At 42.2% G+C, this 27,987-nt stretch overlaps 8 protein-coding genes across 10 annotated transcripts; 4 read left to right on the top strand and 4 right to left on the bottom strand.

The window, feature by feature from the left end:
* Positions 1–219: 219 nt before the first annotated feature.
* ONS95_002719 (uncharacterized protein) lies at positions 220–3,526 on the bottom strand. 3 transcript variants are annotated; one of them, XM_058495991.1, is made up of 7 exons: positions 2,127–3,526; positions 2,039–2,072; positions 1,831–1,990; positions 1,209–1,782; positions 995–1,155; positions 534–939; positions 220–480 (listed from the first exon to the last, which is right to left on the bottom strand). In XM_058495991.1, the coding sequence occupies exons 1-7, from the start codon at positions 2,466–2,468 to the stop codon at positions 298–300; spliced, it is 1,860 nt and encodes a 619-aa protein (XP_058354721.1). In that variant the 5' UTR covers positions 2,469–3,526; the 3' UTR covers positions 220–297. The 3 variants fall into 3 exon arrangements, with proteins under 3 accessions (XP_058354721.1, XP_058354722.1, XP_058354723.1); XM_058495992.1 differs by having other exon boundaries at positions 1,831–3,526; XM_058495993.1 differs by having other exon boundaries at positions 1,209–3,526.
* Positions 3,527–4,643, top strand: ONS95_015022 (uncharacterized protein). The gene is made up of 4 exons (XM_058508705.1): positions 3,527–3,851; positions 3,899–3,998; positions 4,093–4,328; positions 4,378–4,643. The coding sequence occupies exons 2-4, from the start codon at positions 3,919–3,921 to the stop codon at positions 4,479–4,481; spliced, it is 420 nt and encodes a 139-aa protein (XP_058354720.1). The 5' UTR covers positions 3,527–3,851; positions 3,899–3,918; the 3' UTR covers positions 4,482–4,643.
* Positions 4,644–5,392: 749 nt separating this feature from the next.
* Positions 5,393–5,844, bottom strand: ONS95_002718 (uncharacterized protein; the record flags this gene model as incomplete). Its single annotated transcript, XM_058495990.1, has 2 exons — positions 5,393–5,607; positions 5,694–5,844. The coding sequence occupies 2 exons, from the start codon at positions 5,842–5,844 to the stop codon at positions 5,393–5,395; spliced, it is 366 nt and encodes a 121-aa protein (XP_058354719.1).
* An 866-nt stretch (positions 5,845–6,710) lies between these two features.
* ONS95_002717 (uncharacterized protein) lies at positions 6,711–7,063 on the top strand (the record flags this gene model as incomplete). The annotated part of the gene is made up of 3 exons (XM_058495989.1): positions 6,711–6,839; positions 6,914–6,982; positions 7,043–7,063. The coding sequence occupies 3 exons, from the start codon at positions 6,711–6,713 to the stop codon at positions 7,061–7,063; spliced, it is 219 nt and encodes a 72-aa protein (XP_058354718.1).
* Positions 7,064–7,104: 41 nt separating this feature from the next.
* On the top strand, positions 7,105–7,662 carry ONS95_002716 (uncharacterized protein; the record flags this gene model as incomplete). The annotated part of the gene is made up of 1 exon (XM_058495988.1): positions 7,105–7,662. The coding sequence occupies one exon, from the start codon at positions 7,105–7,107 to the stop codon at positions 7,660–7,662; it is 558 nt and encodes a 185-aa protein (XP_058354717.1).
* A 248-nt stretch (positions 7,663–7,910) lies between these two features.
* ONS95_002715 (uncharacterized protein) lies at positions 7,911–12,158 on the bottom strand. The gene has a single exon (XM_058495987.1). The coding sequence runs from the start codon at positions 11,705–11,707 to the stop codon at positions 8,252–8,254; it is 3,456 nt and encodes a 1,151-aa protein (XP_058354716.1). The 5' UTR covers positions 11,708–12,158; the 3' UTR covers positions 7,911–8,251.
* A 13,662-nt stretch (positions 12,159–25,820) lies between these two features.
* Positions 25,821–26,710, top strand: ONS95_002714 (uncharacterized protein; the record flags this gene model as incomplete). Its single annotated transcript, XM_058495986.1, has 2 exons — positions 25,821–26,061; positions 26,106–26,710. The coding sequence occupies 2 exons, from the start codon at positions 25,821–25,823 to the stop codon at positions 26,708–26,710; spliced, it is 846 nt and encodes a 281-aa protein (XP_058354715.1).
* Positions 26,711–27,014: 304 nt separating this feature from the next.
* Positions 27,015–27,842, bottom strand: ONS95_002713 (uncharacterized protein; the record flags this gene model as incomplete). Its single annotated transcript, XM_058495985.1, has 1 exon — positions 27,015–27,842. One exon carries the CDS (start codon positions 27,840–27,842, stop codon positions 27,015–27,017), a length of 828 nt encoding a protein of 275 aa, XP_058354714.1.
* Positions 27,843–27,987: the final 145 nt, after the last annotated feature.

The following is a 27,987-nucleotide window of genomic DNA, read 5'->3' as shown; positions in this document are numbered from 1 at the left end:
CAATGAAGACCCAGCCACCAAGGGTAAAATGGTCAGACTTGATGTCTTGTCTCATGGTGGATTCAAAGGCAGAGGCAACGGTGGACACTAATGAGTAAGGTGCTTCTCTCCAGTCTGAGGAATCAGCACAGCAGATCTAAACTGTTTCGCAGGAATGCGTTCTAAGAGAGAGGTGAACACGGGTTTGCAACAAAAGGGACAGATTGATCGTGGTAGTGTCCCTGAGGGTCTGGCTGTACTGGTATTTGATTGCAATCTTATTTAGGCCATTAATGAAGCTCTCCATCATGCATGCTCTCAACAACACGTATATGAACCGCCATTCACCAAGCCTGGATCACTGTCTGCTTCAAATGTACCGTTGGAGAGTAGTCGTAGCACATTGACATTGGAAGCACGATAGTCTATCCAAGTGACATCATGCCCCTTCGATGCTAGGAAAGCAGTAGTCTCGTTGTCATACGAAAGCTCGAATTGAATCTACAAAAAACATTAGCATTAATCATCATGGGAGTGCCGAGCCTGTGAAATACCGTGTCCGGTTCGAGTTGATCATGTAGTCGAGGAGCAGCAACTGCATCTGCTCCATTCATTCCTTGATCTAAAACATGCCAAAGGGTCTGAATCACGGAAGTAATGATTCTCGATCCGCCAGCTGCTCCGACAACAAAGTACAGGCCTCCTGTTCTGAGATGTTCCACAATTACTGGAGAGATGGATGATTGTGGTCTGGCCCCTGGCTTGATGTAATTATTAGGAGATGGAATAAATCCCCACGTGTTGGATTCTCCTGGGATCGAAAAGTCGTTCATTTGATTATTCATCACCAGCCCAGATTCAGGTATAATCAAACGGGAACCAAATGCTGTATTGATGGTGCTGGTCAGAGCAACAACCAGGCCGTGGCAATCTGCTGTTGCCAAATGAGAAGTTCCTGGTCTATCGTGATCAATGTCAGCAAGTGCGTTAAGTAGCCGCTGATGATCAATCTTACGTGGGAAGATTCTCAATGCCGTCGGGGTTGTACTCGTGAACAGGCAGCGTGTGTTCATCTGATATCTTTTCGCGTATCTGCCTTGCTGTCTTCGACTCTAACATTGCATGTTGATACTCATCGACCTTGGAATGAAAATTAGGATCCCCAAGTTTTGTGCGCTTCCAACACATTGTTAGCGGTAATAAACAGAGGTGGGGGATTCGCAATGTACCTGGCCGTACCCAAAGCGAATTGCTTCATCCAGGCGGTGAGTACTGAGGTTGAGATTCTTCGGATCACCTCTGTTACGATATCCTTCAAAGATCTTGAGTGCACTCAGAGTCACCGGACCGCTCGTCGGCGCACTGGTGCTCGTGAGGCGGAAACCCTGGTATTCAATATCCAGAGTCGAGCGAACGGCAACTTTGTATTGCTTCAAGTCCTCCAGTTCCATTATCCCACCAGCTGCCTTGACAGATCTGATTGTTTCTTTCGCGATTCTGCCACTGTAGAAGATTTCTGGTCCTTTTTTTGAGATTGTCTCCAATAAATCCGCATATCTCTTTCGAGTTATAGTGCTATTGATTGCAAGAAGGGTGCCGTTTGGTGCAAAATCAATAGACCATTGAGGATCATCAACCAGGAAAGAGGAGTCATCGAGGTAGAAAACCTGCGCGGCAATATCTTCGTAGAATGAGAATCCGTCGCGAGCGAGCTTGATAGCTGGGTCTATTAGTTCCTTCCACGGCAGAGTACAGCAATGGTCGTAGATATACTCCAGACCTCTCAGCTCTCCCGGAACTCCGCTATGGCCTTTTAGCTTCAATTCCCACATCCCGCCATATAGCCCTTACCTTGCCAGTCCACCACTGAGGGAAAGCTCCTCATGATTCGCAAACATGCTTTCTGAAGCTGCTGCAGGAGCGGTTTCTCGGAAATCCACGAAAGTTTTCGAGCCATCGCTTGCTCTGATCAGTGCAAACCCGCCACCACCAAGGCCCGTCAGGTCGGGGCCTGGGAAAGATTAGCAGAATGTGTTATTATTCCCAGCAACAGACTTACTGATGACCCCTAGACAGAACTGCGCTGCTACTGCCTAGGTTGAAGAAGCCATCAGCTTGGGTACTTTCTTGTAGGGAATAGAACGGACAGCATCGGCTGCGTTGCCTCCACCTCTCAAAATGTCCCGTCCAACGTTGCTACATATTTCATTTCCGCAAGTGACAGCACCATAGCTGTCCTCAACCTCCTTGGTTGCGCTCTTGCCTGGGTAGGGAAATGGTGGCACGCGTGTAAGGTAGGCATCGCTGATGGCGACGAACAGTGCCGTGATAATCAAAGCAGAGAGCAAGGCCATGACGAGGGGGAGGGGGAGTATTGCCCAAGACGCGGGATGAGGAGCTTCTCGTTCTCGATATGAGGGTGAAGGCCAAAGCCGGCTACCAGGCCAGTTCCTACCCTGCTGCTCAAATTCCACGGACTCTGCTTCCATAGGTAGCTTAGTATGGCAGAGGTGATTGTGATTGTGATTGTGATTGTGATTGTGCGTGTGGGTGAATGAGGTGAAAGCCGACAAGGCGCTGGGCCTGGGCCCGGGCCTGCCCTGCAATGATGAATGGAAGACAGCGACAGCGACAGCAACAGCGACAGCGGGTGAAAAGGACAATTTGGACAAATTCCAGGCGGGTGCGACCTGAATTACAGTACCTTACGGTACAGTACAGGCCGTGCATCCCCCCCCGTTCCTGCTCGACGGCTGCGTCCCTACCTCCCTGCGTCCCTGCGTCCCTGCCTCCTTGCCTCCCTCAAGCGGTAGTTGGAGCACTTACAGGCCATAAATAGGTACCTTAGGTCAGTTAAGGAAGGTAGGATACCTATTGTTGTTGATCCCGCTGTTGAGACACCTCGCTCACCTCACCTCACCTCACCTCCCCTCTCCTCTCTTAAAGCGGCCACCTCCTGGCCAGCACTTGTCCACATTCAGCCACGGCGCCCTGCCCTCACCTCGCCCGGCTTGCGAGGGAACTTGCATGCAGGTCTGAGGTCTGAGGTCTGACTGATATGACATGAGATGTCTGTCCGTCGCTGTTCGGAAACTTACAGTACAGTATCGCGTTATGCGATTGGCTCTTGTACCTACAATATACTGTAATAGAAGCTGGGCTAGGGTCGTCCAATCCGTTGCGCACCTGCATTCTCGAAATTAACCTTACTGTAACCTTACCTTACATAAAGCTTCCATGGACCAAGTCAGATACTGTACGACGACGGCACAAAAGGAACATCCTTCTCTGTCCACATCGAGGCTTTGAACTTCAATCACATACCCTACCCTACCCTATCTTCCAATGTCACGATGCGACTATCGCTTGACCCCAAAGCTCAGAACCTGCCAGTCGTAGAGGCTTCGTTCTTTTACATTCAGGACGATCTTGAACTCTACAAAACAGAGAAGCCGTATCTGTTCACCGGCTTGCTTCCGCCGGATCGAGAACATCTAAGGACAAATATCGTCACCCGCCCACAAACTGGAATCTTAGTTCGCGATCTCAAGAATGTCGTGACATCCCTTGATATCCAGGGATTCCAGATAGTCAGGCATGAAAGTCACTTTGCAGCTTCTCTGTCAGAAGAAGAGAGCCTCATGGGCTATCTGCAAGAAACGACCGAGCTGATCAAGTCCCTATTGTCTGCGGAATTTGCCTTCTGCTATAACTTCAAGGTGGATGAATCTCTAAGCGTTAAACAGCCATGCTAAATCGACTCTGATCAGTTGCAAAAAAGTTCCGAAAAGATTCCACTGCAGTGAACGACTCATCAGAGACTCGAGGAACCGCGCAATCTCCAGATGTCCCCATCTGGCCAGTTCACGTTGGTAAGAGTACTACTTGCGTAACCCGAAGTCCTATCTAAGTGTTATAGACTTCACCGAAGAAGCTGGTATGCAGCGGGTTAAGAAGATGTTGACAGATTCTGAAGCACAACTCTATCTCGGTGGTGAGTACCGTATACGTATTATCAAGTAGGTGCTACATCTCCCTAATCACACCAACCCAGGGGTGTTCTTTCAGACACCTGTTGGAATGAAGACTAACGAGTCAATGTTCACACAACAGTTCCTGGAGACCTTTGTACCGGCCTGTCAAGAATTCACCATTGGGTTTCTGCGACCCGTGGACTATACAGAAACAGGATCTAGTTGCAGTCGACAGACCTGCTCAAGACCAGAGTAGCGAAGCCTATTATGTGAAATACGGGGCACACCAGGACTATTATTGGTGTAGTAATCAATCTCAGAAGGAGATAAGTATCTTCACTAGTTGGGATTCCAAGCCTGAGAATAGTCCTCCTTGTAAGTGCTTCACTTTCCTTTTCATTCACACATCTGATACACAGAATAGATTGTCCACATGCGGCGTTCAAATTATCGGAAGATAAGACTCATGATATCGAGCGTGAGAGTATAGAGACGAGGACCATCGTTGTTACTAAAGTTGAGAGGTAGCCAGGCTGTAGGGACAGAGGAAGTTTCTATTCCGGCTCAATCGATGTGAGAATCATTTTACATGACCTGAGCCCAGCCTCGTAGTCCCAAGATCCGGAAATCGAACACTCAACGCTCATGTAATTTAGTTAGTGCTTTCCTTGATGGTTTCTTGTGTTCTTGTGCTGTGAATGTTACTTCCTGTTTTACATTGGTGTCTAACATTGTCAGGCGCCAGTAGCTATGGCATTCAAGTGTCACTTTTTATCTTCCTATTCTTCTCGTTGATTATATGGCGACAGCCCGCAATTCTCTGAGAAGTTCGATTGATTGATATGAATGGCACGAAATTCCGTGACGCTTTCATGTTCAAGTGTTCATTCTAGCATCAAGTCAACACCCACCAAGCAGCGAAATAAACCACAACGGCCCCAGCAGCCGCCAAGTTCCCCAACGAATTCACCATCCCCTTCTTCCCCATCACCTCAAACATCACCCCTATCGAAACCGACTCATTCACACGCGGAAACTCCACATCAGGAATCTCATTCCCCAAAAAGTCACACAACGGCCCCCATGCATCCACTCCCCAACTCATACTCCAACAACCTCTTCTTCGGCGCCACCCGCCTACTGTAACCTCTTCATAATACTCCCTACCTTATACACACCCCTCGCATTTGCCCTCGCCTCCTCCAGCGTCCTCGCCCCAAGCTGCGTCCGCATCCACGTCATACCCAGCCTCTGAATGCTCCCCGTAAACCACGGATCCGTCAAAACCGGCGTGAACGCCCCCGTGACAAGACCATCTCAGCTCTTATATCAATTCTCAATATCGCTCTCTACAAGCACGATTTTAGCTTCCGGATACGCTTCGATGAGCTCTTTAATTTGGCGAAAATCGTACAGGGTGCATGCGTCGGTCACGGCTCCTACGTACGTGGCCGAGAAGCTGGTCGGTCGAATCCAGGACGGCTGAACGGGTTGCCAATTCCGTCGTACTGTATTTGGCGCGGAGGGCGTCGGTCGGTCCACATGTAAGTTATGTCGCAGTCGCGGACGTTGCGTAAGGTAGACGCTGGAGAAGTGGTAGGGTAGGGGTTGGGGTAGCCGAAGCTAGGATGCGGAGGGCGTACGTTTTGCATTGCTGGGAATGTGCGTGTGAGTGCGGGTGTTTTCTTATGGGTGAGGAAGGTGTGAATGGGAGTGGTGAGCTGGGGTATAGAATCTTACATATTGTTCCGGTGCGGGAGTAGCCTAGGGAAAGGACTTCTAAGGGGACTACGCGGTGGCAGTTTCGGCGGTCGATGTTTTGGTCTTCGAGGAGCATGAGGGCGTAGTTTCCGATGCGGTCTACATCTTCTTTCTTAGGCTGATGATCCATGTTGTCCAAGCTTGGAAGATTGGATTGACGATTGGACTATGTTGAGTCTGTGATACGAATATGAGCCAGCGGAAGAAGAGTTTCTTGTTACTCCTTCGTTTCAGGTGGGATCGAGTTGAATCGTTGATGCAAGCTTCTCTTCACGTAAACAAGGGCATCCTCAGGCGTACGAGTGTTTTTATATTGCTTGCTAAAAGTTACCCAGATCAAAAGGGCCGGGGAACGATGGAATGGGAATCTCGTCGGTCTCTTTATGTCGTGGTTAAACTTGGTGGTTTTGATCCTCGCTTCCGGCTTCACGCTTGCCTGACGTAGGTCAAGTCTCTAGCTATATTCACGTAAGAATACATTAGTGCTGACCGCAGCCATCCTCCTCCTATCAGTAGAATGGGAGTAAGCTGTTATTTAGTTGAAAATCATGGACGCAGCAATCGGTTTTGATCCGTTTGGGTATCGACCCAATTGATGATAGTTTGTGGGGTAGAGAATCCATCAAGTTGAGATTTAGGGGAAAGCTTAGTTGATAGGACTACAACATTAATCCGCCCCCCCCCCGCATTAACACAAGTCAAATGAAAATGGTGCCTGGCAATAGAAAGCGTCTGATTAAAACATCTGCCGGGACTAAAGACGGTAGATTAGCAGAAGCTTACTTCAACAGGCATTCAATTCGCCGGAGACCAAAGTTGACGCTTAACTAGGAGGGCAAACTACTGCTCAGACATCACGTAATTGACCATCCAAGAGCTGACAATCCCAGATTCGATATAAACCTTCCTTCCCACTTACCAATGAACTTCTCCCGCAGTAATCAGATATCTCCATAGGAACTCAATCAGTATTTAAGTACAGTGCAAGAACACAAAATGGCCTCCGCAGGATCAACGACCATCGACCATGGCAAAGAATCAGAGATGGATTATGCGAAGAAATTCACAAATGACAAGGATGTCATCTGGTGGAAGGAAAACATCGAGCATAGAGTAACACCCGAGGCTCGTTCGCTTCAATCCTCCCTTTCCACTCTCGCTTATCACTGTTTATCACAACATCCTGACACCCAGCCAAGGCTCGAAAAATGCTCGAGGAATACAGCAGCATCCCACCAGATGAAGTCCTCCCGCACATCTACAGAATCGTAAGTCCTCATCTCCTGCACTCGCACTCTCAAAAACCCAAGCTCAACCTTCTCCCACAGCGTGACAAAGCCGGGCCATAAGAACCTACCCCTGCACCGGCGTCGGCGTCTGGGTCGAGCCCATGATAACCCGCCTCCCAGCCTACGATACAGCGCTCACGCGCCTCAAAAACAAAGACAAAAACAAAGACAGCTCCTCCTCTTCCTCCTTCCTAGACGTAGGCTGCATGCTGGGCCAAGACCTCCGGCGTCTCGTCTACGACGGCGCCCCCTCCGAGTCCCTCACCGGCGTCGACATCGCCAGCCACTGGGACGTCGGCTTCGAGATGTTCCGCGACACATCCACTTTCCACGCCCAATTCATCGAATGCGACATCCTCGCTCCAAACCCCGAACTAGCCGCTCTAGAGGGGACATTCGACATCATCTACATCGCTCAGGTCCTGCACCAGTGGGGCTGGGAAGGGCAGCTCGCGGCCGTGAAGCAGCTGGTTAAACTCAGTAGGCCAAAGGCGAACGCGATGGTTTTTGGGTTCCAGTTGGGGCAGGAGACGGGTGGGGAGAAGGTGGTTGAGACGGCGAAGAGTAGGCATAGGATGTTTTTGCAGGGGGTGGAGACGTTCAGGGAGTTGTGGAGGAAGGCGGGGGAGGAGACAGACGGGGACGAGGTGGGTGGTTGAGGGGGAGCTGAAGGAGTGGGAGGAGTTGGGGATGGATCCGGAGGATGGGTCGTATATTGGGCCGGAGGTTAAGTTTTTGAGTTTTGTGGCGAGGAGGTTGGATGATGTTGAGTATTGGGCTTGAGGAGTTGAGGATATTTGTAGACCCGCAGAGGAGAATATCGCCCTTGTAAAGAGTAATGACCATGAACCTTGTAGTCACAAAAATAAAATTATACAAGCACATGCATTTAAATAAGAGACAAGATCGCAGGATGAATTTGCCCTGATTATGGCTCAATTCAATTTGATACAACTCGTATCTCTCTATGAACAAACACATTCAATCATCTTTCTTTCTCTCCTTCTTTCCCAAACAAATCCCAGTCTATAAACGCGAACGCCATTCTGATGTCAAAAAGTGATGCAGAATCCCGCAACGAAAAGCCCAAACGGGCCGAAATGTAGTGACAAAAGACATCTCTATACGGCTACTTCGTAGGCCTGTCAAACCGCCCAATCCAAATGCTTGCTCTAAGGGAATCTCTATCTTGTTCGCACATGATTACATCTCCACCACGGAATGAATGAGTAAATAACTTTTGGTTCGTTATGTACGACAAAGTGACGCATGGACGTCTATGCCTCGTCGTCTGTATCGACTGGGTGGGGAGTTCCCTTGGGAGAGTTGAGCCTGGATACAGGTTAGCAAATGACCAATATATGATAGAGTGGTAAAATCATACCATTCGATGTGTCTCAGCCTCTTTCGGACTTCCCGCTCCTTCAACTCCTTCTTGGTCATCTTCTTCTTCTTCTTAGCTCTGAAGCTCATGTCTCCACCATTATCCTCTGCTCCACTGTTGGCGGCGCTGGCATTGGCGCTGGAGACAACACTGCTCATCGCACTGCTTGCAACACTGCTGTTGAAAGCACTTCCAGGTCGGCTAGAGTCCTCGAAACGATCGGCTGCGACAGCAAGGTTTCCCTTGTGTGTGACACGACCATCCGCAACATGCCACTGCTCGGGGCAGAGAGCACCAACGAACTCTTCGTTGTGAGAAATCATAATGACACCTCCCTTGTAGTCGCGAATAGCGACAGCGAGTCCTCCAAGAGAGTCACGATCCAAGAAATTGGTGGGTTCGTCAAGTACGAGCAAATGGGGATTGTTCCACATAGCACCAGCCAAGACGACCTTGACCTTTTGTCCACCAGAAAGACCACCAATCTCGTTGTGATCGGCAATTTCGGGGTCAAGACCCAAGTCCTGGAAATGCTTGGAGATGACCTTTGGTGACAGCTCACGGAAACCCAGACCTTCACGAGATGCCTCGTGATCATCGAATTCCTGGATCAACTTATCGAATCCCAACTCCATAAGAGTCTCTCGGGAGATCTGAGAGTTGTGCTTTGGTAGCATATGAAGCCACTTAATCTCGTATTGGTAGGACTTCTTCCATTTTTGACGTCCCATAATGGCCTCAATCTGACGACCACCTTTGCCGTCCTTCAAATCGACCAGCTTCTCCATCTGGGCCTTGTCTTCCTCGGACAAGATACGGGTCTGCTTCATGTGAACCTCTCTATCATCGCCATTGGCATAACGCCACTGAAGATATTGGTTGGGTGTCTTCTCCAAATGCATTTCAACATGCTCAAGAGCGTGCTGCTTGATGTATCCAATACGCAAGTTGGGGTGCTTCTCGACACGACCAGTGGTTGGGATAGTCTCGCCAGTAAGCATCTTGATCAAAGTCGACTTTCCGGCACCGTTCCCTCCAATAATGGCAGTTCGGGAAGATAATGACAATTGGCAGGAAACATCGTGGAGGGATGGCTTAGAAGCCCCAGGGTAGGTGTAAGAACAGTTGGTCATTCGGAGAATGGATCGAGTGTTGGACTTAACACCCGTAAGTATACCAGGAGGTGGGAACTTGAATTGGGCATTCGAAGCCGAGAGGGTGTAGTAACTCTTAGCTTCGGGCTTTTGCTTGACGAACTCTGCAAGGTTACCCTTGTAGCATGCAAGCTTCTTTCCTGGCTCGTAGTGGTAAATATCTGTGCAAACCTCATCAAGGAAACCAGAGTCGTGAGAAACGATCAAACTGGTGATCTCGGTATGGCTCTTCAAGTACTCTTGCAACCACTTGACATTGGCAACATCCAAGTGATTGGTAGGTTCGTCGAGCAGGAGAACGTCGGCTTTCATCAACATTGCTCTAGCCAAAGCCAACTTCATCTTCCATCCACCGGACAAGGATCCAACCTTCTCGGACTGGCGACCCTGCGGACCAGGTGTGAATCCGACCTCGGTCAAGACGTCGGAGATACGGTCCATACCCTGATCTGCAATCGCGGGATCCTTGGCAACGAATTGCAAAATGCTGATATCAGCATCCTCACCCTGGTTGTGCTCGACAAAGCAGGTTCTGAGGACATCCTGAGGAGGGAAGCCTTCGAGCTTTCCAGTAGCGATACTGCGCATAAGAGTGGATTTTCCAGCTCCATTGCGACCGCAAAGACCATATCTGTGGCCCTTCAGGAGGCGTAAGTTGGTGTGGGAGAGAAGAAGCATTCCTCCGTAAGCCAAAGAGAAATCGGCATTGACAATCTCAATTTCACCATCATCCTCTTTGACTGGCTTTCCGTACTTCTTTTCATCCTCATCGATGTAGTGCTGTTGGACAGCAGCCCCAACTTTGTCGGCTGCACCGTCTTCCTTCATAATGTTTGCAAGATAGGGAGCAACTCGTGCGGAGATACGGTTGACTTCGCGGTGGTTGACATCCTCTGCAACCATGGTACCGATATATGGTCTGGCGATCTTGAAAACATCAAGATCACCACCTAATCCACCAGCCTTCTTGATCTCAGCCTCGAGAATCTTAGAAACATCATCAGAGGTGGTACGCTCAATAACGCCGCTGTCGGCACTACCATCATCATCACCCATAGCCTTGTGGATAACAGCCAATGCTCTCGTAGCCAAATCTCTGACCTCTGGCAAGGATGCTCTATCCTTGACAGCCTTTACACCAGGGCTCAACTTTGGCAAGAAAGTTCTGGCCTCGACTGGGTCGTGAACAAGCTTGGTCAAGTTCTCCACGACGACGACGGTTTGTCGGAGTACTTCTTGGGCGGTCGAAGGAGTGTTCAAGGATCTCTCCAAGAGGGGTGTCAGAAGGGCGAGGACTGGAGCCGTAACAATGGCAACGAATGTAGTCTGGGAAAGGGCGTGAATAGCCTTCTGTTGGGTCTCGGTCGACGGGTTTTGCATAGTAGCAATCAAGAGCGGAATTCGTGGAGCAACATCGTCGTTGGAAAGGAGTGTCGTGAGGGAGTTCATGGTTGCAACAGATTGCTTCTCAACCTCGGCCTTCAAGTCGTGCATGCCAGCCTCCACGATTGGGATCAAACCACCCAGTTTTGTGCCCATTGCCTCTCGCAGAATGTCCTTGTCGTTTGCCTCCTCTTTGCTGCTGCCAACTTCTAACTTGGCTTTATCTGCCATCTTCTGGAGCAACTTGTATGCTCCGACAGTTCCTTGCCACTTTCCGGTGGCCTTTGCGAGGTATGTAGAGAGGGCTGGGAGAAGACCAACAATGAGAGCCTCTGAGCTGAGGTTCTTGAATAACTCATCCAGACCGTACTGGGCAGACTCGCGAACAACTGAACTCTTATCTGCCAGAGCATCAAGTGCGCAGGCAACCATACCACCATCCTGAACCATGAGTATGACCTCGCTGATTCTTTGCTGGGGTGGCAGACGCTCGAAGAGTGCTCCCAGGAGGTTCTGGGCACACTCTCTTCTTGCTACACTCTTCTTATCGGCAGCAGCCTTCTTGATAGCAGCCAGAACACCATATTGCGACAATCCGCGGAATCCAACGGAGTTCAAGAACAAATCACACAGAGCGTACGCGGCAGACACCGAAGCATCAGATGTAGCAGCAGTGAAGATAGAATCCAACAACCCGGCAACCTCTTCTTGTGTTGGCGCTGGGCCAGCGGCCTTCGAAATCATGGTGGGCATTGTGCGGGGAGTCGATACGTGGTGGGGCATTCTTGAGCGTGGAACGCCCTTTTAGAATATAGCGAGGAATTCGCAGAGATCGGACAAAGAGGTGTTTCGTTCTGATATCTTGTATATTGCGAGAAGTTGGTGGGTGAAAGTTTGGGTAAATATTCGAAACGGGGTTGTTTTTTGGAGGGGAACGTGGCCGAGGGGATCGTTGCGATTCGAGAGCTGGCACAACTTCTGGTAGAGCGGAGATTTTGGAGTGGAGATTTATCTGGCCGAGCAGATGGTTGTAGAGGAAGGGAAGTGAGGATTTTTGGAGTCTCAGCCGCGCGTGGCAAAAGACGAAGGGGTGAGAGAGGAGAAGCAGAGAAAGTTGGTTGCGAACAAATTTCAAAAAAGCGCAGATTGTCAGCCGAACTTCTACATGGATTTCACATGACTAGGCTACGTTGGGCTTACGGTCATGAATTTTATTTTTGATTGCTGATTGGCGATTATCTCAGATAGCTACTTCTTGCTTGAAAACCGCTCGCCTAGGTGCGTATAGACCTATTATCGCTATTGGTCTATTTACCTCCACTTACTGCGTATAGACTATTTATTAGTTTATTTACTTTAACTTACTCTTTAGCGCTATGCTACTGCTTAATTAGGTAACGCGTGGGTCCGGGTAGGTTTTCTCGCTATAAAGCGTCTAAGGGAAAATAGTGCTAATTTATATAGAGATTAATTTTAAGCCGACCTTAATTCTTTAGTTACTTTACTATAACTTAATATATAACTATTTAAATAACTTTAGGTACATTATAGACGGTAGGTAATCTATTTATCTATTTAATGAAATATTTATTTTTACTTATATCGATTTCTTTAAAGGTGAAGTATATATGCTAAGACTAAGGTATTAATTTCTTGCTTATACTTAGTAGAATAGTCTAACCGGAAACCTCCCTAGTATTTTCTAATAACACTTTTATATATAGACCTGAATATTTTCTAAGGATTAGAAAGATATACCTGATTACCTTCTGTTATTCTTTTTATGATATCTTATTAATTAATAAAGTTATATCTAAGTAAGCGTTACTTGATATAGACCCTTGCCTTTTTTTAGCCGGAAACACCTTTGTGATTTCTTAACTACGTATTCTTATATAATACGAATTGATATCTGAGGATAAGAAAAGTATATAGAGTCGCCTTATATTATCCTTTTAATTATAGCTTATTAGTTGATGAAGTTATAGCTAGGTAGGCGTTCTTGTGCTTTTGCGCTTACTTTTTTTTAGCTGGAAATACTTCTGTGATTTCTTAATTATGTATTCTTATATGATACGAATTGATATCTGAGGATAAGAAAGGTATATAGAGTCGCCTTATGTTATCCTTTTAATTATAGCTTGTTAATTGATAAAGTTATAGCTAAGTAGGCGTTCCTACGCTTATACGTTCGCGCTTTTTCAGCTAGAAACGCCTCTGTTATTTCTTAACTACACGCTTAGATATTACTGCTGACTCTTTAATAGGGTAAGATAATTATAGTAAGTAATATTATATTACTTTTTATTTGATAAGTCGTTACTTATAAGAGTTGTATAAGTTTAAGTGTTAAGGTAGATATTAGCTACCGCCTTATATCTATTTTACTTACTTTAATTTACTTCGGTTTCTTATCTGCACTCTAGTTTTTTAGTATTAATTAAATTATATTATATGTTATCTTATCTCCTATTAGCTTACTTACTTTAATTTACTTTAGATTACTATCCGGGTATTGATATTTAGTACTTATATTAAGTATTGGTATTATAGTTGGCTTACCTTACTTCTTTTCCTTGTATCTAAGTCTCTGATTAGCCTACTTACTTTAACTTACTCCCTAGGTACTATATCTACTCGCTGACTAGTACTTCCTCCTTAGCGTCTCTTATTATATCGGTGTAATAGACTAAGCTGTTCGCTAGTCCTCTTAAGTCCCCCCTTAGTATTAGCTGGATATTTATTTTCCGGTATTTCTTATATATACCTTTTACTCGGGGATACCTATATTTACTATTCGATAGCTTATCTTATTATTAGGCTATCTATGAGCGACACTGAAGGGCGCTCTAGTAAGGGAGTCGAATAGCGCGATCGATATACTCTTAGTAACTAATTAATCCTACTCGGACTTGGGATTAGCGTTGTATTTATATCCTTTACTAATAGGGATAGTCGTAGAGGGATTAGTAATATTAATTAGTGACGGGATAGAGTTTGTAGAGTATAAGGAGAGGGCAGTAGTACTTTATTATTTAACGTAGTAAGCGCTGGACCTTATGAAGACTATGTTATATTAGGAGTAAGTATGAGAGAATCACTAGTTCGATTACTTTTAGTAGTGTACTCTTTACTAGCTCTCTTCTTTGTAGCTCTTAATATTCTTTCCTTTTATACTTCCTCCTTAACTACTTCGTGGAGTGTTAATAGCTTATTTAATAGGCTTACTCTCTAGCTCTCTTTATATTCCTACTTATCAAGCTAAGGAACTTTTATAATTAACTTATCCTATATTAATTAGCTGAGCTTCTTATAATTGGACTTCTAATTAGTATATACCGCGGCTAATATAAGAATAGTAAAGCTCGGTATAAATATCTTAGGCCTTAGATAAAAACGATTATTTAGGAATAAGGAGTTGAAGAGAAGAGCACACTTAGTACACTATTCTTTTAATATCTAGAGGGCGAAAGCTCTACGGCTACTCTTCCTCGGCATGTTTAGTCTTATATAGGACCCAGGTAGTAACTCTATCGAAGGGGGGGTTAAGTCGGGGTTATACCTTATATAATAGTTACGCTTTAAAGGACGGTTTCTCTTCTTGATTAGGAGTAGATATTTACCTAAGAGCTTTAGTAACATGTTCCGCTAATACGCTACGTTATATACTTCTTTATATATAGTAGGTAGGTTGTCTCTAGATCTTATTTCAGACTAAGTCTATACTTTAAGCCTCTTGCTGTTGTCTATAGTATTAGTCGGTTCAGCTTTATTAGTATTACTTGTAGTACTCTTATTACTATCAACTGATTTAATATTACTCGGATATATATTATCTGGTACCTCGCTGATAGAAGTAGTCTCTCTGAGTCTGGACTGAGTCTGTATTATAATACGATTCCCGGGTAACAGATAATGAAGGTTTTAGTATACCGGCTTTTATAACGAAACCTTAGGACTTAGAGTTGCATTAGAACTTATAGCTTTTAGTTCTGGATATTTCCCTTTATTATCTATCACCTAATATAGTACGAATATATATACCTCGCAGGTTTATCCTTCTCCTCGACTGCTATATCCTGCTTGCTGCTAGAGCTCGTTTAGTATTAGATCGATTAGTAACTTCTATATTACTACTTATCTAATATCTGGAATATTTATCCTAGTTCCTATCGAGGTTATAGTAATTATAAGTCTATAGGTAGAACCTAAGATATAAAAAGCGTTATATCTTAAATCTCTATCTGATTAAGAAACCTGAGAGTAGAAAGTCTATATAATCTTAATAATACTATCTAAGGTATTATTCGTATAACGTCTTCCTAACTAAGTAGCTATCTTTAATATAAGGTAGTGCTATAGCTAACGTATAAGTTGCTCGTATTACTTAATACTATTAATAAAGATAATCGTCTTAGGAATCTTCTTAGGTATAATTTCTTATATATCAACTTTAATAGCTTAGTCTAGTAGGTAGTACAGTTAGTTGAAAATAGTAAGTTTCTTTCGCGGGATAAGTACAACTACTAGGGATATATCCTGCCTATCGATTAAAGTACGAATAATAGTAGTCGTGTGTAGCGATAGCTCCGTAGTGACTTTCTTAAAGCCTATTACATGAAGTGTTTAATATAATATATCTAAAGGCAGTATTACTATATATCTAAACTATATAGTATTTTTAGGTAGTATTAATCAGAGCTCTCCTAATATAGTAAATTATACTCGGAAGTCCTTCTATTACTCGATGAAATATAGCTCGTCGATAGCTATAAGCCTAACCCTGCTATTAAAGCTAGGTAATTTCAGGATTTTATAGAAGTCCTTAGAGATAGCTTGCTTAGGAGATAATAGAATATAATTATATATACTATCTGTAATATGCTGTAATAGCAAATCGTTGTTATACTTAGTCTCGTTTATTAAGAGATATAGTTTAGTTACTCCGAGTAGTTTAATATTAAAAAGGTGTTCTTTACTAAGTCGATTCAGTGGAGTTATCTGGAGGCAGATAAGCTGAGTAAGAACATAATATAATTGAAATATAATACTCTTACTAAAGCTTGTACAGGTAATTAAGATAGTGTCTCTTTTATTAAATATCAGCTTTCTTAGAGTAGATACTTACTCTTCCCGAGGGGTACGGTCTTAGTCTAGGGAAAGGTGCTTTAATATTCGTTTTAAACATAAAGATATGACTTTATTATGTAGTGAAGGCTTGTCACAAGTAGTATCTATAATACTATACAGCTTTAAGAGTGGTATATTATATATAGTCTTAATCCTTTCCGTAAGGGTTAGATTAGTGCGCTAGAGACGGCTTTTACAACTGCGCTAGTCTCGGTTCTTTCGTGAAGGCTTTAAAGGTATTAGCTGCGCTTATCTGTTTAATCTTATTATTTCCAAGTATCAGAATAACTATCTAATTAACTATAGGAAAGGAGTATAATAAAACTGTAGTAGTAAGAATATACGTCAGGGCAAAGATATTGAAATATTAAGGCTAGCGAGGTTCCCTGGTTACATGTTATAATAAGCTGATAAGATATCGGCGATTAGTATTTCTAAGTAAGTTGAAGTAAATTAACTTATTATAGAGCTGTGCTAGGTGAGACTACTGTATAAAGTACCTTGGTATCTACCTACTTAGGTAACTTTATATATACTACTACTGTATAAAACCGACTTTGTTATATCCTCTTATATAATATAGAAATAATAGTAATATATTAGAACTAGTGATATTCTTATGTTATAAGTATAATAAGGCAATAAGATATTAGCGAGTTGTACCTATGAGTATTAAAGTATATAGACTTATTCTAGAGTTCTGTCTAGCCTATGATATATCCGCGACTGATATCTAAGAGTTCCTAGAAGTAAGTTGAAGTAAATTAACTTATCATAGAGCTACATTAAAGTACGTTAAAGTAAATTAAGATATTGCTAGGCTATACTAAGCGGAGGGCGAATACGTCTTTCGATCTAGAAATTAATACCTCCTGAAGTTAACTCTTTTCTAAGTCTCTGACCCCTCTTAGAGAATTCTGGAGACTAGCGAATATCTTCACTTTAGTAAAGTGAAGTATAGTTATAACGAGTAAGAGGTGAGATCTTTACTAGTTAATTAGGTAGTAACCTTTCTGCCTCTTATGTCTATATAATCTTATCCCCTCCTCCCCTCTTTCCTTCTACTTTTTCCTCTTCCTTTAATAACTTTAATAACTCCACTTCTTCCTTAACACCTCTCTTAGACGCTCTCTTGCTTTTATTCTTCCTTATTTGTGTTAACTTTATACGTCTTTAATCCCTAAAAGTATATTATCACTTATTTCTTTAGCTAATTGTCTTAGTAGTTCTCCTTCTCACTTACTTAGGCTCTAGTGCCGGATAAATACACTAATAGATCCTCTCTAGTACTTACTTCTTCTACTACCTCCTAGTAACTAGTTAACTCTACTATTAGAAGCCTTATACTACTATGTCCTAAAGGCAATATAGTAAGATACTATACTTTATATATTAACGTCGAGCTACTCTATCTCCCTCGCGGTCTTTCTAAGTTACTGAATAGCAGGTAAAAGAGTCAAAGTATCTCAGGAATAATCCTATTTAGCTCTATTAAGCTATAAGCTACTGATATAATAGCCTTAGCTAACTTAGGAAGTACTCTCTCTAACTGTAGTTAACTAAGCTAATCATATTCTTAGGTTTTTATTACTTTTATCTTAAGGCTACTTTAATAGCTTATCTTACTTTCTACTTTCGCTGAATTAAGGCTACTTCGATAGCTCTTATCTGTTATCCTAAGGCCTTTACACCGGCTCTATCTATTGATCTTAAGGCCACTCTAGTAGCTCCCCTCCCTCTTGAAAGTAGCCCTATAAATATTAGTAAATATATTATACTCTGATATTCCTTATTATTTTATGAAACTAATCTACTTTTATAGAACTTTAAGGTTAGACTTTAATACTGCCTAGGGTTAGTTTATAATAGTACTTGAGGTGCTATCTCTTATTATCCTTTTACAATATACCACGGGTGACCTTAACTTCCTACTACTGTAGAGGGGTTACCTAATATTACAGAGGAGTATTAATAGACCTCTGGTATAGCTACTTACTTGCTTTAGGTATTATTTAAAGCTGCCTTATTTATGCTATACGACTGTTATTTTTTTCTATACTAGATAACTATTATCCCTTTTTCTTATTTGTTACTCTTATATTTCTAGTAATAGCTAATAAGCGCGATATAGGTTATCTACATATGCTGCGCCGGGGGCTAGCTTCTATACTAGCCGCACTGTAAGACGTATCGCTATGACTTAATTATTGTAACTTGTTTAACCTATTATCTATTATCCTATATTGTTATACTGCCATGCTATCGTGAGCTAACTATTAATACTGATATTTAAGTATAGGGGGCAGCTAAGGGCCCTAGTTGCTTAGTAAAGGAATAGGCCCTTATTCCTTCTAGACTAGGATAATATGGACTAGTCCCTTGTAACCTTAATTAAATCGTCCGATTACTATCAAGGAGACTAGTCCTATCTAAGGACTAATCGCGATAGGCTTATAGCAGAAGGCCTTAATTAGATCCACTCACTCTGTTTATTTTAACGTAGCTATTAATAGGCTGGCTTGCCTCGCCTAAGACGTCTGAATACAGGGTAGGACCGAGCAACTGACTATCTCTAGATATACTTGGTATATATACGCTAATTACTTTATCTTAAACTACCTCTGCTTCCTAATAGATAGTCTAGTCGACTTCCTCTTCCTTAGGGTATACTTACGAGCTTACTTACTTATATTCCTTTAAACGGATAAGTGTCGATTAGATAAGGAAGTAGTAAGACCGGGAGACCTAGGTCTATATCCTAATATCTATCTGTTCTTAAATAGATAGAGATCGTAAAGGGATATAGTATAGTGTACCGGAGCCCAGACTTCAGTAGCTATAGGACGGGTATTCTAGTTCGGTGCTAAGCGTAAGGCTGTATTTAAGTTAGATAGCTGTAGCCTTAAATCCTGATACTAGCCTTAGTACTATAGCTTCCCCTGTTATCTACTACTCCTTAATAGATAGATCGGTTCTAAAGATAGGCTTCCTTCCTTCGTGGATTAGTTCTATTAGCGGGCTTCTTTCAGAAGTTAGGGGCCTAAGTGATTAAGCGGAAGCTTAAGTTCTTAGGCGCCTCTAGACTATAATAATGTCGATCTACTCTTATTCTTTATACTAATCTCCTTGGAATAATATATATCTTATATTATATAGCTATATAATTCGCTTGTTCTAATATTCTTTTAGCTCTAGCTTTTCCGATAGATTATCCTATACCTATTTATCTGTATCCTTAGTTATTATAATAGTTAAGTATATACTTCTTAGTGCTTCTTATAAATATATGATATATTCACGTTAGCTAGAAGAGAGTCTAATAGTAAGGGCAGGAGAAGTAATTGTATTTCTACCTTTACTAGCAGAGGGAATAAGTATAATAATACAAACTCCCTATATAATACGTTATTCATGAGGTTTACGCTCCCCGGGGTATATTCCTAAGCCTCCAGCCTAAGGGGCTATTTTAGGGGGACGGGGATCCGAAACCCGTATAAAGTAACACGCGTAGAAAACAATAAAAGAAATATATAAGTGCAAGGCGTTATTTATAAGGGTTGCTATCCCCGGGGTACGTTCCTAAGTATTCCCCGGACCTTTAAACTATAATCGGTATATTAGAGGATCCAGGTCCTCTACTTAGGCCCGGAGGCTTTAGTAGAATAGACTTTAGTCTATCTAGCGGATCGAAAGAGCCCTTTAACTTAGGCTTCCTCTTACTATAATTCGAGAGCGAATAGCCCCCTTTATATAGCTCGATTTAGCACTGAGCATAAGCGTCTCTTGTATTAGAGATCTTGCCCCTAGCTAAGGACGAATACCTCTAACACTTATAGCTGTAACTAGCGCACTAGTTATAAGGCTCTACCTCCCTCTTACTATAATCTGTCTCTATAATTCTAACTATATAGGCCAGCTGGTTCCGGGCAGGGCCTGCTATAACTTGTAGCTGTTACTATGTTCTGTACTACTAGGCTCTAACTATAGTTAGAGGAGAGGGGTCCTAAGCTATAGTTACGCGGCTAGGAAGTCCCTAACCTCTCTATAGTATTCTTACGAACACAGGAGCTTGCTGCTAGGCGTACCTAGCGGCGGATAGAATAGCACTAATAGCTGCTGGTATAGCTGTAACTATAGCTACGCTATAGAAGTTAGTAAGTGTTTAGATAAGTTAGAACTTATTATAGGAAAAGGAGTTCTAATAATACTTACGTAACCGGAGTATCCTCTATCTCTATATTCCTATCCTTATCCTTATCCTCCTTACTACCTAGACTAAAGCTACTACTTTAAGTATTAATAATATACTCGCTTAAATAACGCTTACTAAAGTGTTAGAGGGTATATAGGTAAACTTACTTATCTTAACTACTACTACTACTACTAAAGTTATTATTATCTTCCTCCTTAGCCGGAGCTAGGGCAGGAGCCGGAACAGGAGTAGGAGTAGGAGCTGGAGCTAGAGCTGGAGCTGGAGCTAGGGCGAGGGCGGGGGCGGGGGTAGTAGTAGGAGCTAGAGTAGGAGCAGGAGTAGGAGCGGGAGCAGTAGTAGCGGGGGCAGGAGCTGGAGCTAGGGCGGGGGCAGGAGCTGGAGCTAGAGCAGGGGCAGCAGCGGGGGCACTACTATATTATATAAGTAATAGACTTTAAGTGTAAGAGAGCTCTTTAACTTATAAAAAACTACTAAGTCTAGTGGTCCTTCTAGGGAGGGGGCGGGCGAGGCGTAGAATAGTCTCTTCTGAGACTAGGAAATTAACTTAGTGCGAAAGCACCTAAGCTTAGGAAGGTATTGTTGCTATTATTATTATTATTATTACTACTGTTGTTACTATTGCTATTACTAGTGCTAGTGCTAGTGCTAGTGCTATGATATGATATAATATGATTTAATATAGGATTTAACTTAGAGAAAAAAAGAAGGAAGAGAAAGGAGAAGGGAATAAAGATATACTTACTCTAACTAACTCTAACTTACTCGAGCTGCCTTAGATAGAGATTATTTGCTATTATAAACGAGTATTGTATTGTTTGCTACTAGTATACTATAATAGTAGTAAGAGACTGCTAGCTATCTGTAGCTAGAATCTCTAAGCGAGCGTTATTAATTAGCTTATTTACTTTAATTTACTTTAATTTACTTACCTGGTTACTACTAAACCTGATTTTAAATACTAGAATATCATAACTAGCTATATAAGTAAGAATTATATTATTTATTATAAGGGAGTATTATAAATAGAGCGAGGTTTCGATCGAGGGTCGATTAAGCTATATGAAACGAAGCTATCTAGTTGGCTTATTTACTTCAACTTACTTAAGGATACCCTATATTCCATGTCTTATCGCTTTATTAGTATTAGAGTCATAGGCTAGGCGCGGCTACTATGCGATCTGATTAGCTTACTTACTTCTATTTGCTTTAATTAGCTGATATCTGATACTTCGAACCTCTAGAATTAAGCACTTACTACTAGATATACTATAATAAATATATTATTCTATCTTAGGTACTTTATCGTCTATAGTTAAATAATACGCGAGTGATCTATTATTAGTAATATCCTCCTGATCGCTAGTATTAAATTCTCTACTTAAATCGGTACCTGTTACCCTCTTGCGAGTAGTGCTATCAAGGTATATTACTACTTTATTTTATACCTAAGAAGTATAAACGCGATTAAAATGCTCGACTCGGTTAACTAATAGACCTATACTAACTATACGGATATTCTCTGACTTAAATAAGCTATTTAGTAAGGTCCCTGCCCTTAGTTAAGAGAGACTATCTATTATAAGTCTTATTACTTTATTGAAAATATTATTAGAAGTATCGGCAGACGTGTGATCCCCTAGTATATTCTCTCTAAATTAACGCTCTAATATTACTTGTATATAATAAATAGTAGTATTAGTAGTATAAACACGATTAAAAGTAATATTAGTATTATAAGTAGAATTCCGGTAATACTTTATCTCAATCTTGATTACTTTATTTAGATACTTAAGGTAGAGGTTAGTAGGCTTAAAGCTAGTTCTGCAGCCTTTCTAATTAACTAGGCTAGATATAAGTATAGCATGCTAAAGCTCTGGTGTATAAACACTATCTTTAAGTAGCTATTAGTAGTGGAATATCTCGTATACGTAGTTGGTTTAATAGGTACTAAGAAAATTAATAATTAAGGGGTCTATATAATAATAAAGTATACTAATATCGCTATACTTAACTCCTTACTTAACTATAAGGAATAGTTTAATTTCCTGAAGGTATTGATATATAGTTATAAACCCCGGGTCTTCGTGCTTAGTACTATTAGGCTGTTTACTATCCTATGCTAATCTAGTAAAAACTTAGAGCTGAATAGACTTGATATATATTAGAAATATATCAGGTGTAAAGCTAGAAAGGATATTATTATAAGCCTTGCGATAGCTGAAGTCGGTCTTAATATATTTGCTATGATAATCTTTTAATAATAATATATAAAGAATAGCTAGCACACGAGCTTTAAAGCTATAAGGGAGAAGTGCGTCTAGAACGTAGTGCTTTAGACTATCCCTAGCTATTGTAGTACGGCCCTAAGATATTATATCTCCGAGAATAGTATGCTCCCCTCCACTAGTTCCAGGCGCTATTATCTAGTGTATACGTATTAATGATAACCTAAGGTTATATTAGATATAGAACTATATACTAATACCGAGATACTAATTACGGCGATTATACGTCTTCTCTGCGTACCGTTATTCGTCCTTGACTAAGCGAATATAATATATAGTAAGCTGATCTCTATAGAGTAGCTATAGCTGAGACTTAAAATCCTTATCTGGATCTAAGTGTAACTATCGCTAGAAGATGTTATTATAGACTCCTATAGTACTAGTAAGAGTCCCCTTATTTTTAAATATAGCTCTAAACTAGTAGTATTCCGTCTTACGGACTAGAAGGAGATCGAGCTCTAGTATAGAAAGAAATAAGCTTGTCTTGTCTTAGAATATTATTTATACTATAGTAGGATGGAGATCTCGGATAGTATCTGTGATTAAGAACCGGGTAATACGCTCTCTAATAGACTATAATAGAGATTAATAATATATCGAGTCAGGCGGTAAAGGTAGGACTATGTTAAGGGGTAAAGGATAATTAAGACTACTGATCCTAGGGGAAAATACGATATCTTTCTAGGCGAGAGAAACTGTGGGGTTATGTATTGATTATATTAGACCTGTAATTAGTATCTCTAGGTAAATGATAATCGCAGCTATAGTTATAGCCTCTTGAGTCTTAACGTGACTAAGGACCTTATCCTGCTTGTTATCTTGAAAGTTAATATTATTATAGATAATAATACTTTAGGGGTTATAACTAAGCGGAGGGAGACGAGTCTATAGTATATATTAGTCTTATAATCTAGGTAGAGAGAATTAATAAATGAAAAGTAAGTTAAAGTAAATGGAAGTAAGTAAGCTAGTAAGAAGGTAAGATATAATAGCTAATCGATTAGCTAAATAGTAGAGGTATATCTGCACCTTTACTTAAGAAGTAGATTGAAGTAAATAAGCTAATAGAAGGATAGGATATAGTAGGAACCGAGAACTAGGTAACTGAGAATAAGGATAGCGAGCTTATACTCTCGCTTAAAAAGTAAATTAAAGTAAGTGGGCTAATGAGAGGATAGGACGTAGTAGGACGCGAGAACTAGATAACTGAGAATAAAGAGCGTAGTAAGCTCGCACCGTCGCCTAGAAAGTAAATTAAAGTAAATAGGCTAATAGTAGATAGGTACTTATAATTATAAGAGAATATAAAAGTTAAGAGAGTTTAATTATATACTTTAGTAAGGGCCGCGAGTTCTTTTATTATAGTATTTCTAGTCTAGTATAAATAGTATATACCTAGACCTGATAAGACCTCGACTACTCGACGTTTTATACTAGATCTAAGAAGGTATAAGTCTAAGTAAGACTATATATAGTTAGACTACTTCTTAGACTATGTAAAGGAGAGTATACTAGTTATTATAATAGCAGTGCCTTGAAAAGACCTTAATAAAGCGGTTCGGCTTTAATTATACGTGTTCCACGAAGCACGCTTGTTTTGAAGTAACAACTAAAGTAAAGTAGACTAGATAAGCGCTGCTTTGTTTATACTTGAGAAACCCTGCTCTATATCTATCCCTTTATCTATCCCTTAGATATTAAAAGGCCTAAAGTACTAAGTCTGACGTAAGGCCTTAAATTCCGAGCGTAGTAAATTAAGAGGAATAGAACTAAACGCCGGCTTGATGTTATCTAAAGTATGTTAAAGTATCTTCCGACGCTACTTAGCTATATAGATATATCGCAAGTATATCTTATAAGTATAATCGTCTTCTGTAATAAAAGTAGTAAGGAACTTCCTAAGAGACTATTTATAGTGCCTGAGAACCTTAAAAACCTGCTCTACTACAGATCCTTTTAAGAGCTTTATCCTGCCTAGAGCTCGCTGATATTATATATTCTCTAATCCTCCTCGTATAGTATTAGTAGAATCAGAGTCACTGTTAGAGTCTCCCTAAGAGTCGCTATTAGATTCGCTACTAGAACCTCTATCGGAGCTATTAGTAGAGTCTCTACTAGAGCTGTTATTAGAATCATAGTAGAATAAGCGGGGTAGGGTTGATAGTAGGAAAGAAAGCTCGCTAGAGATATTGAATAGACTCGATAGGAGGTTCGAAAGCTCGCTAGAGATATAAGGTAGAGGAATCGATAGAAGGTTCGAAAGCTCACTAGAGATATTAAATAGACTCGATAGGAGGTTTAAAAGCTCGCTGGAGATATAAGGCCTCATAAGTAGCGGTTATCTTTCACGTAATAGGGGTAAAGATAGTAGTAAGGAAAGGCTACTTATACCGGAAGCGCTATGAGCGGGTATTGTGTTTAAGTCGGAATATTACGCGATTTAGGCTAAATGTAATAAACAAAGCCTAGTACAATCGATAGAGGTTGAAAAGAGCTTTTAAATGCACTTTTAATAATTATAATCAGTTATAGTTAAGAGGTAGAAGTACTGTGTCGCAGTAGGTGGTTCGATATTAGCTGTTCCTCACTAAAAGTATAGCGTAAACTACTAAAATACTACTATTTTCCCTTAGACCCTCCGGTAGGAATTCGTAAGCTCGCTCTATCTCTAGTATCTGATTAGCCTATTTACTTCAATTTACTCTAATTTACACTAACTTGCTTACCGAGACGCTAAAGGCTGGATATATAGGGCGTGGCACGAATTACTACCAAAGGAGGGTCTGATTTATGAGATAAATTGGCGATAAGGTAATAAGTAACCTTTGGTAGTATCACGTGAGCGCTGAGTAATGTCCGAACAGCCGAGAGGAGCAGCGAAGGGACAAGCGACCGCTCAGGTATTAAGTTAAGGGCCAAGAGCTTCAAGAGAAAGCACCATTTTCAAGAGGGTTGTTATTATCAAAAGTGAAGTAATTTCCACTTACTCCTTCTACCAACCTACCTAAGTCACAGCCGTCGTTGCTTCATGTCTGATCCCCGAATCCATGCATCGTGACAATGCAGATCTTGCCGAAGACCCTAGTCCGGTCGAAGCTTAGTTCCCGCTGTCGTCATGGTGTTGTTTTTTTTTATCTCTTTGGCGTTGGTTGATATAATAAGAAAATCCATTGCCGATTGCCGTTCGCGGTAGAAATACCGTGCCGTTCGCTCTGTAAGTTAAGTCATATCTTCATTCTCTACTTCTTTTCTTTCCCGCATGTCCGACATGGATCGCCCAGTAGATCAAGGAACAACGGATGCTCTGCCAACAGTTGAACCTCCTTCTCCTTCCATTGGATCAACAACGAAGTCAAAGGGAAGCAATTGGCGGTCTGCTATTCAGTACTTCAATAGAGAGATTGCAATTGAATATGCAGACATACCGATTATAGCATGTTGTCTGGTATCCGGTCTTTGCGACAGCAGCGCGTACAATGCCTGGTCTTGTTTTGTTTCGATGCAAACTGGTATGACTCCCTCGACCTTTCCCACTTACGTCTAATTGTGTCAGGCAATACCATCTTCCTTGCGCTGGGTGCATCTGATCAACCGAAATCGAAACCCTTCGGCTGGCTCAAATCGCTCGTATCGATCACCTCCTTCCTGCTCGGTTGCTTCATTTTCGCATCCACTCGTCTCATCAACCCAAAAGCTCGCGGCACTCTCGCAACCTCCTTCGTCGTTCAAAGTCTATTTATAATCCTTGCCGCAATACTTGTACAAGCTGGAGTTGTGCCACAGCCCGATGGGATAGTCACGGAAAGTGGATCGAAAGTCAACCTTCTAGAACTACTGCCCCTGGGCTTTCTGGCTTTCCAATCGGGTGGACAAATTGTCACATCTAGAATATTGGGGTTCAACGAAGTACCTACGACCGTTCTAACGAGCGTTTATTGCGATATTGCGAGTGATTCCCACATACTGGCGCGAGATAATGTCAAAAGAAATCGAAGAATCGGCGCAGTCATATTTATATTGATTGGGGGCATTGCTGGAGGTTGGATAAGCAGAAGTTCTGCTGGAATGTCAACGAGTTTGTGGATTGCTGCTGGCATAAAACTCGTCATCGCCTTTTCTTGGTCCTTGTGGAAATCGAAGAACGCGAATCAGATGTAGGAAGTTACACGTACGAATATCATGCCAGTAGAGATGAGGGAGATATCATTCGATGCTACAATTATAACCCAGGTCATGAGGATCCTACCCAGCCAAAACAAGACTAATGCTAATAATTAGCAGACTCTTTCCTGAATTTATTATTATGGATCCGACACAGACACATAGTCGCTGCTGCGAACTACTTGTCATGTCTGATCTTCATGTCCTAAAAGGTTTTGGGGAGATTAGACATTGACTTCAATATCTAACTCAACCAAAGGGCTGGTTATCGTCTCCTTCCACTGTACAGCTCCAAAAGTCGTTAGAAGTTAGCACTCAACCTCGATGGCTCAGCAAAGCTACGATCCGGCTTCGCCAACTCACTAGAGCCCCGATGTGGAAGATTATTCGCTATCGAGGCAGCGGGTCGAAGAACCCTCTGAGTCTCAAATCCATTCTTATCGACCGCACCGGGCAATTGTGCCTCGAGATTCTTCATCTCCATCTGGTCCATATAGGTGTATCTACGTCCAACCAGATGTGCTGCAGGCGGTGCAGTCATATGCTGCACTTCAAGCTCGTTGCCGAACTCATCTATTTCGAATATTGGCATCTCATCTAACTTTGACGGCCAGATTGTCAACGTCGATGCATCGGAGCCTCGTCTGGATTGAGGCAGCGGTGGTAGTGACTCAAGATTTTGCTCAGGATTACCTTTATGCTGCTTAACAGGCTCATCACCAGCAGCCAACCAATGAAACTGTGCATTCAACATACACACCGCCGTCACATCATCATCCATCTCATGTCCACTCGGCATATTTTTCCTATCACTCACCTGCTCACCCATCTCACCTTGTTCACGAAACGTGATCACACCAATTCCATCCTTCATCGGTGTAAGCTCACCATGATACGCATTAACGATCCTAAACGCCTGCGCCAGTTCCCTCCTCGCAGTCTCAGAGATGGCTTCCTCGTCCCAGAACTTGCGACACTCAAGGCAGAAATCGTTGATGTTGATTTGGCTGACGTCGTCGGTACACGCGGAGAGGAAGAGGGCGAGGAAACTGCGGGAGTGCCTGCAGGGTTGGTGGTCGATTCGGATATGTAGGCAGAGCATGTAGGTGATGGTGAATGTTCTGCACATTTTGGTTGTGTTTGGCGCAGCTTAGAGTGGCCGTGGTAGCGTCGAATCTAGGAGGCGGGATCGAGGCTTGAGAGCATTGAGAAACGTGGGGGCGGTCCATATACCGGATTCGGTTGTTCTGTTTTACAGGACCATTAGGTGGCTA

This window comes from Cadophora gregata, assembly GCF_030347475.1.
Source record: "Cadophora gregata isolate MNR1 chromosome Unknown scaffold_11, whole genome shotgun sequence".
Lineage (NCBI taxonomy): Eukaryota > Fungi > Ascomycota > Leotiomycetes > Helotiales > Ploettnerulaceae > Cadophora > Cadophora gregata.
Note: the sequence above shows the minus strand (reverse complement) of the source record. Positions and strands in the feature narration are given on the sequence as shown.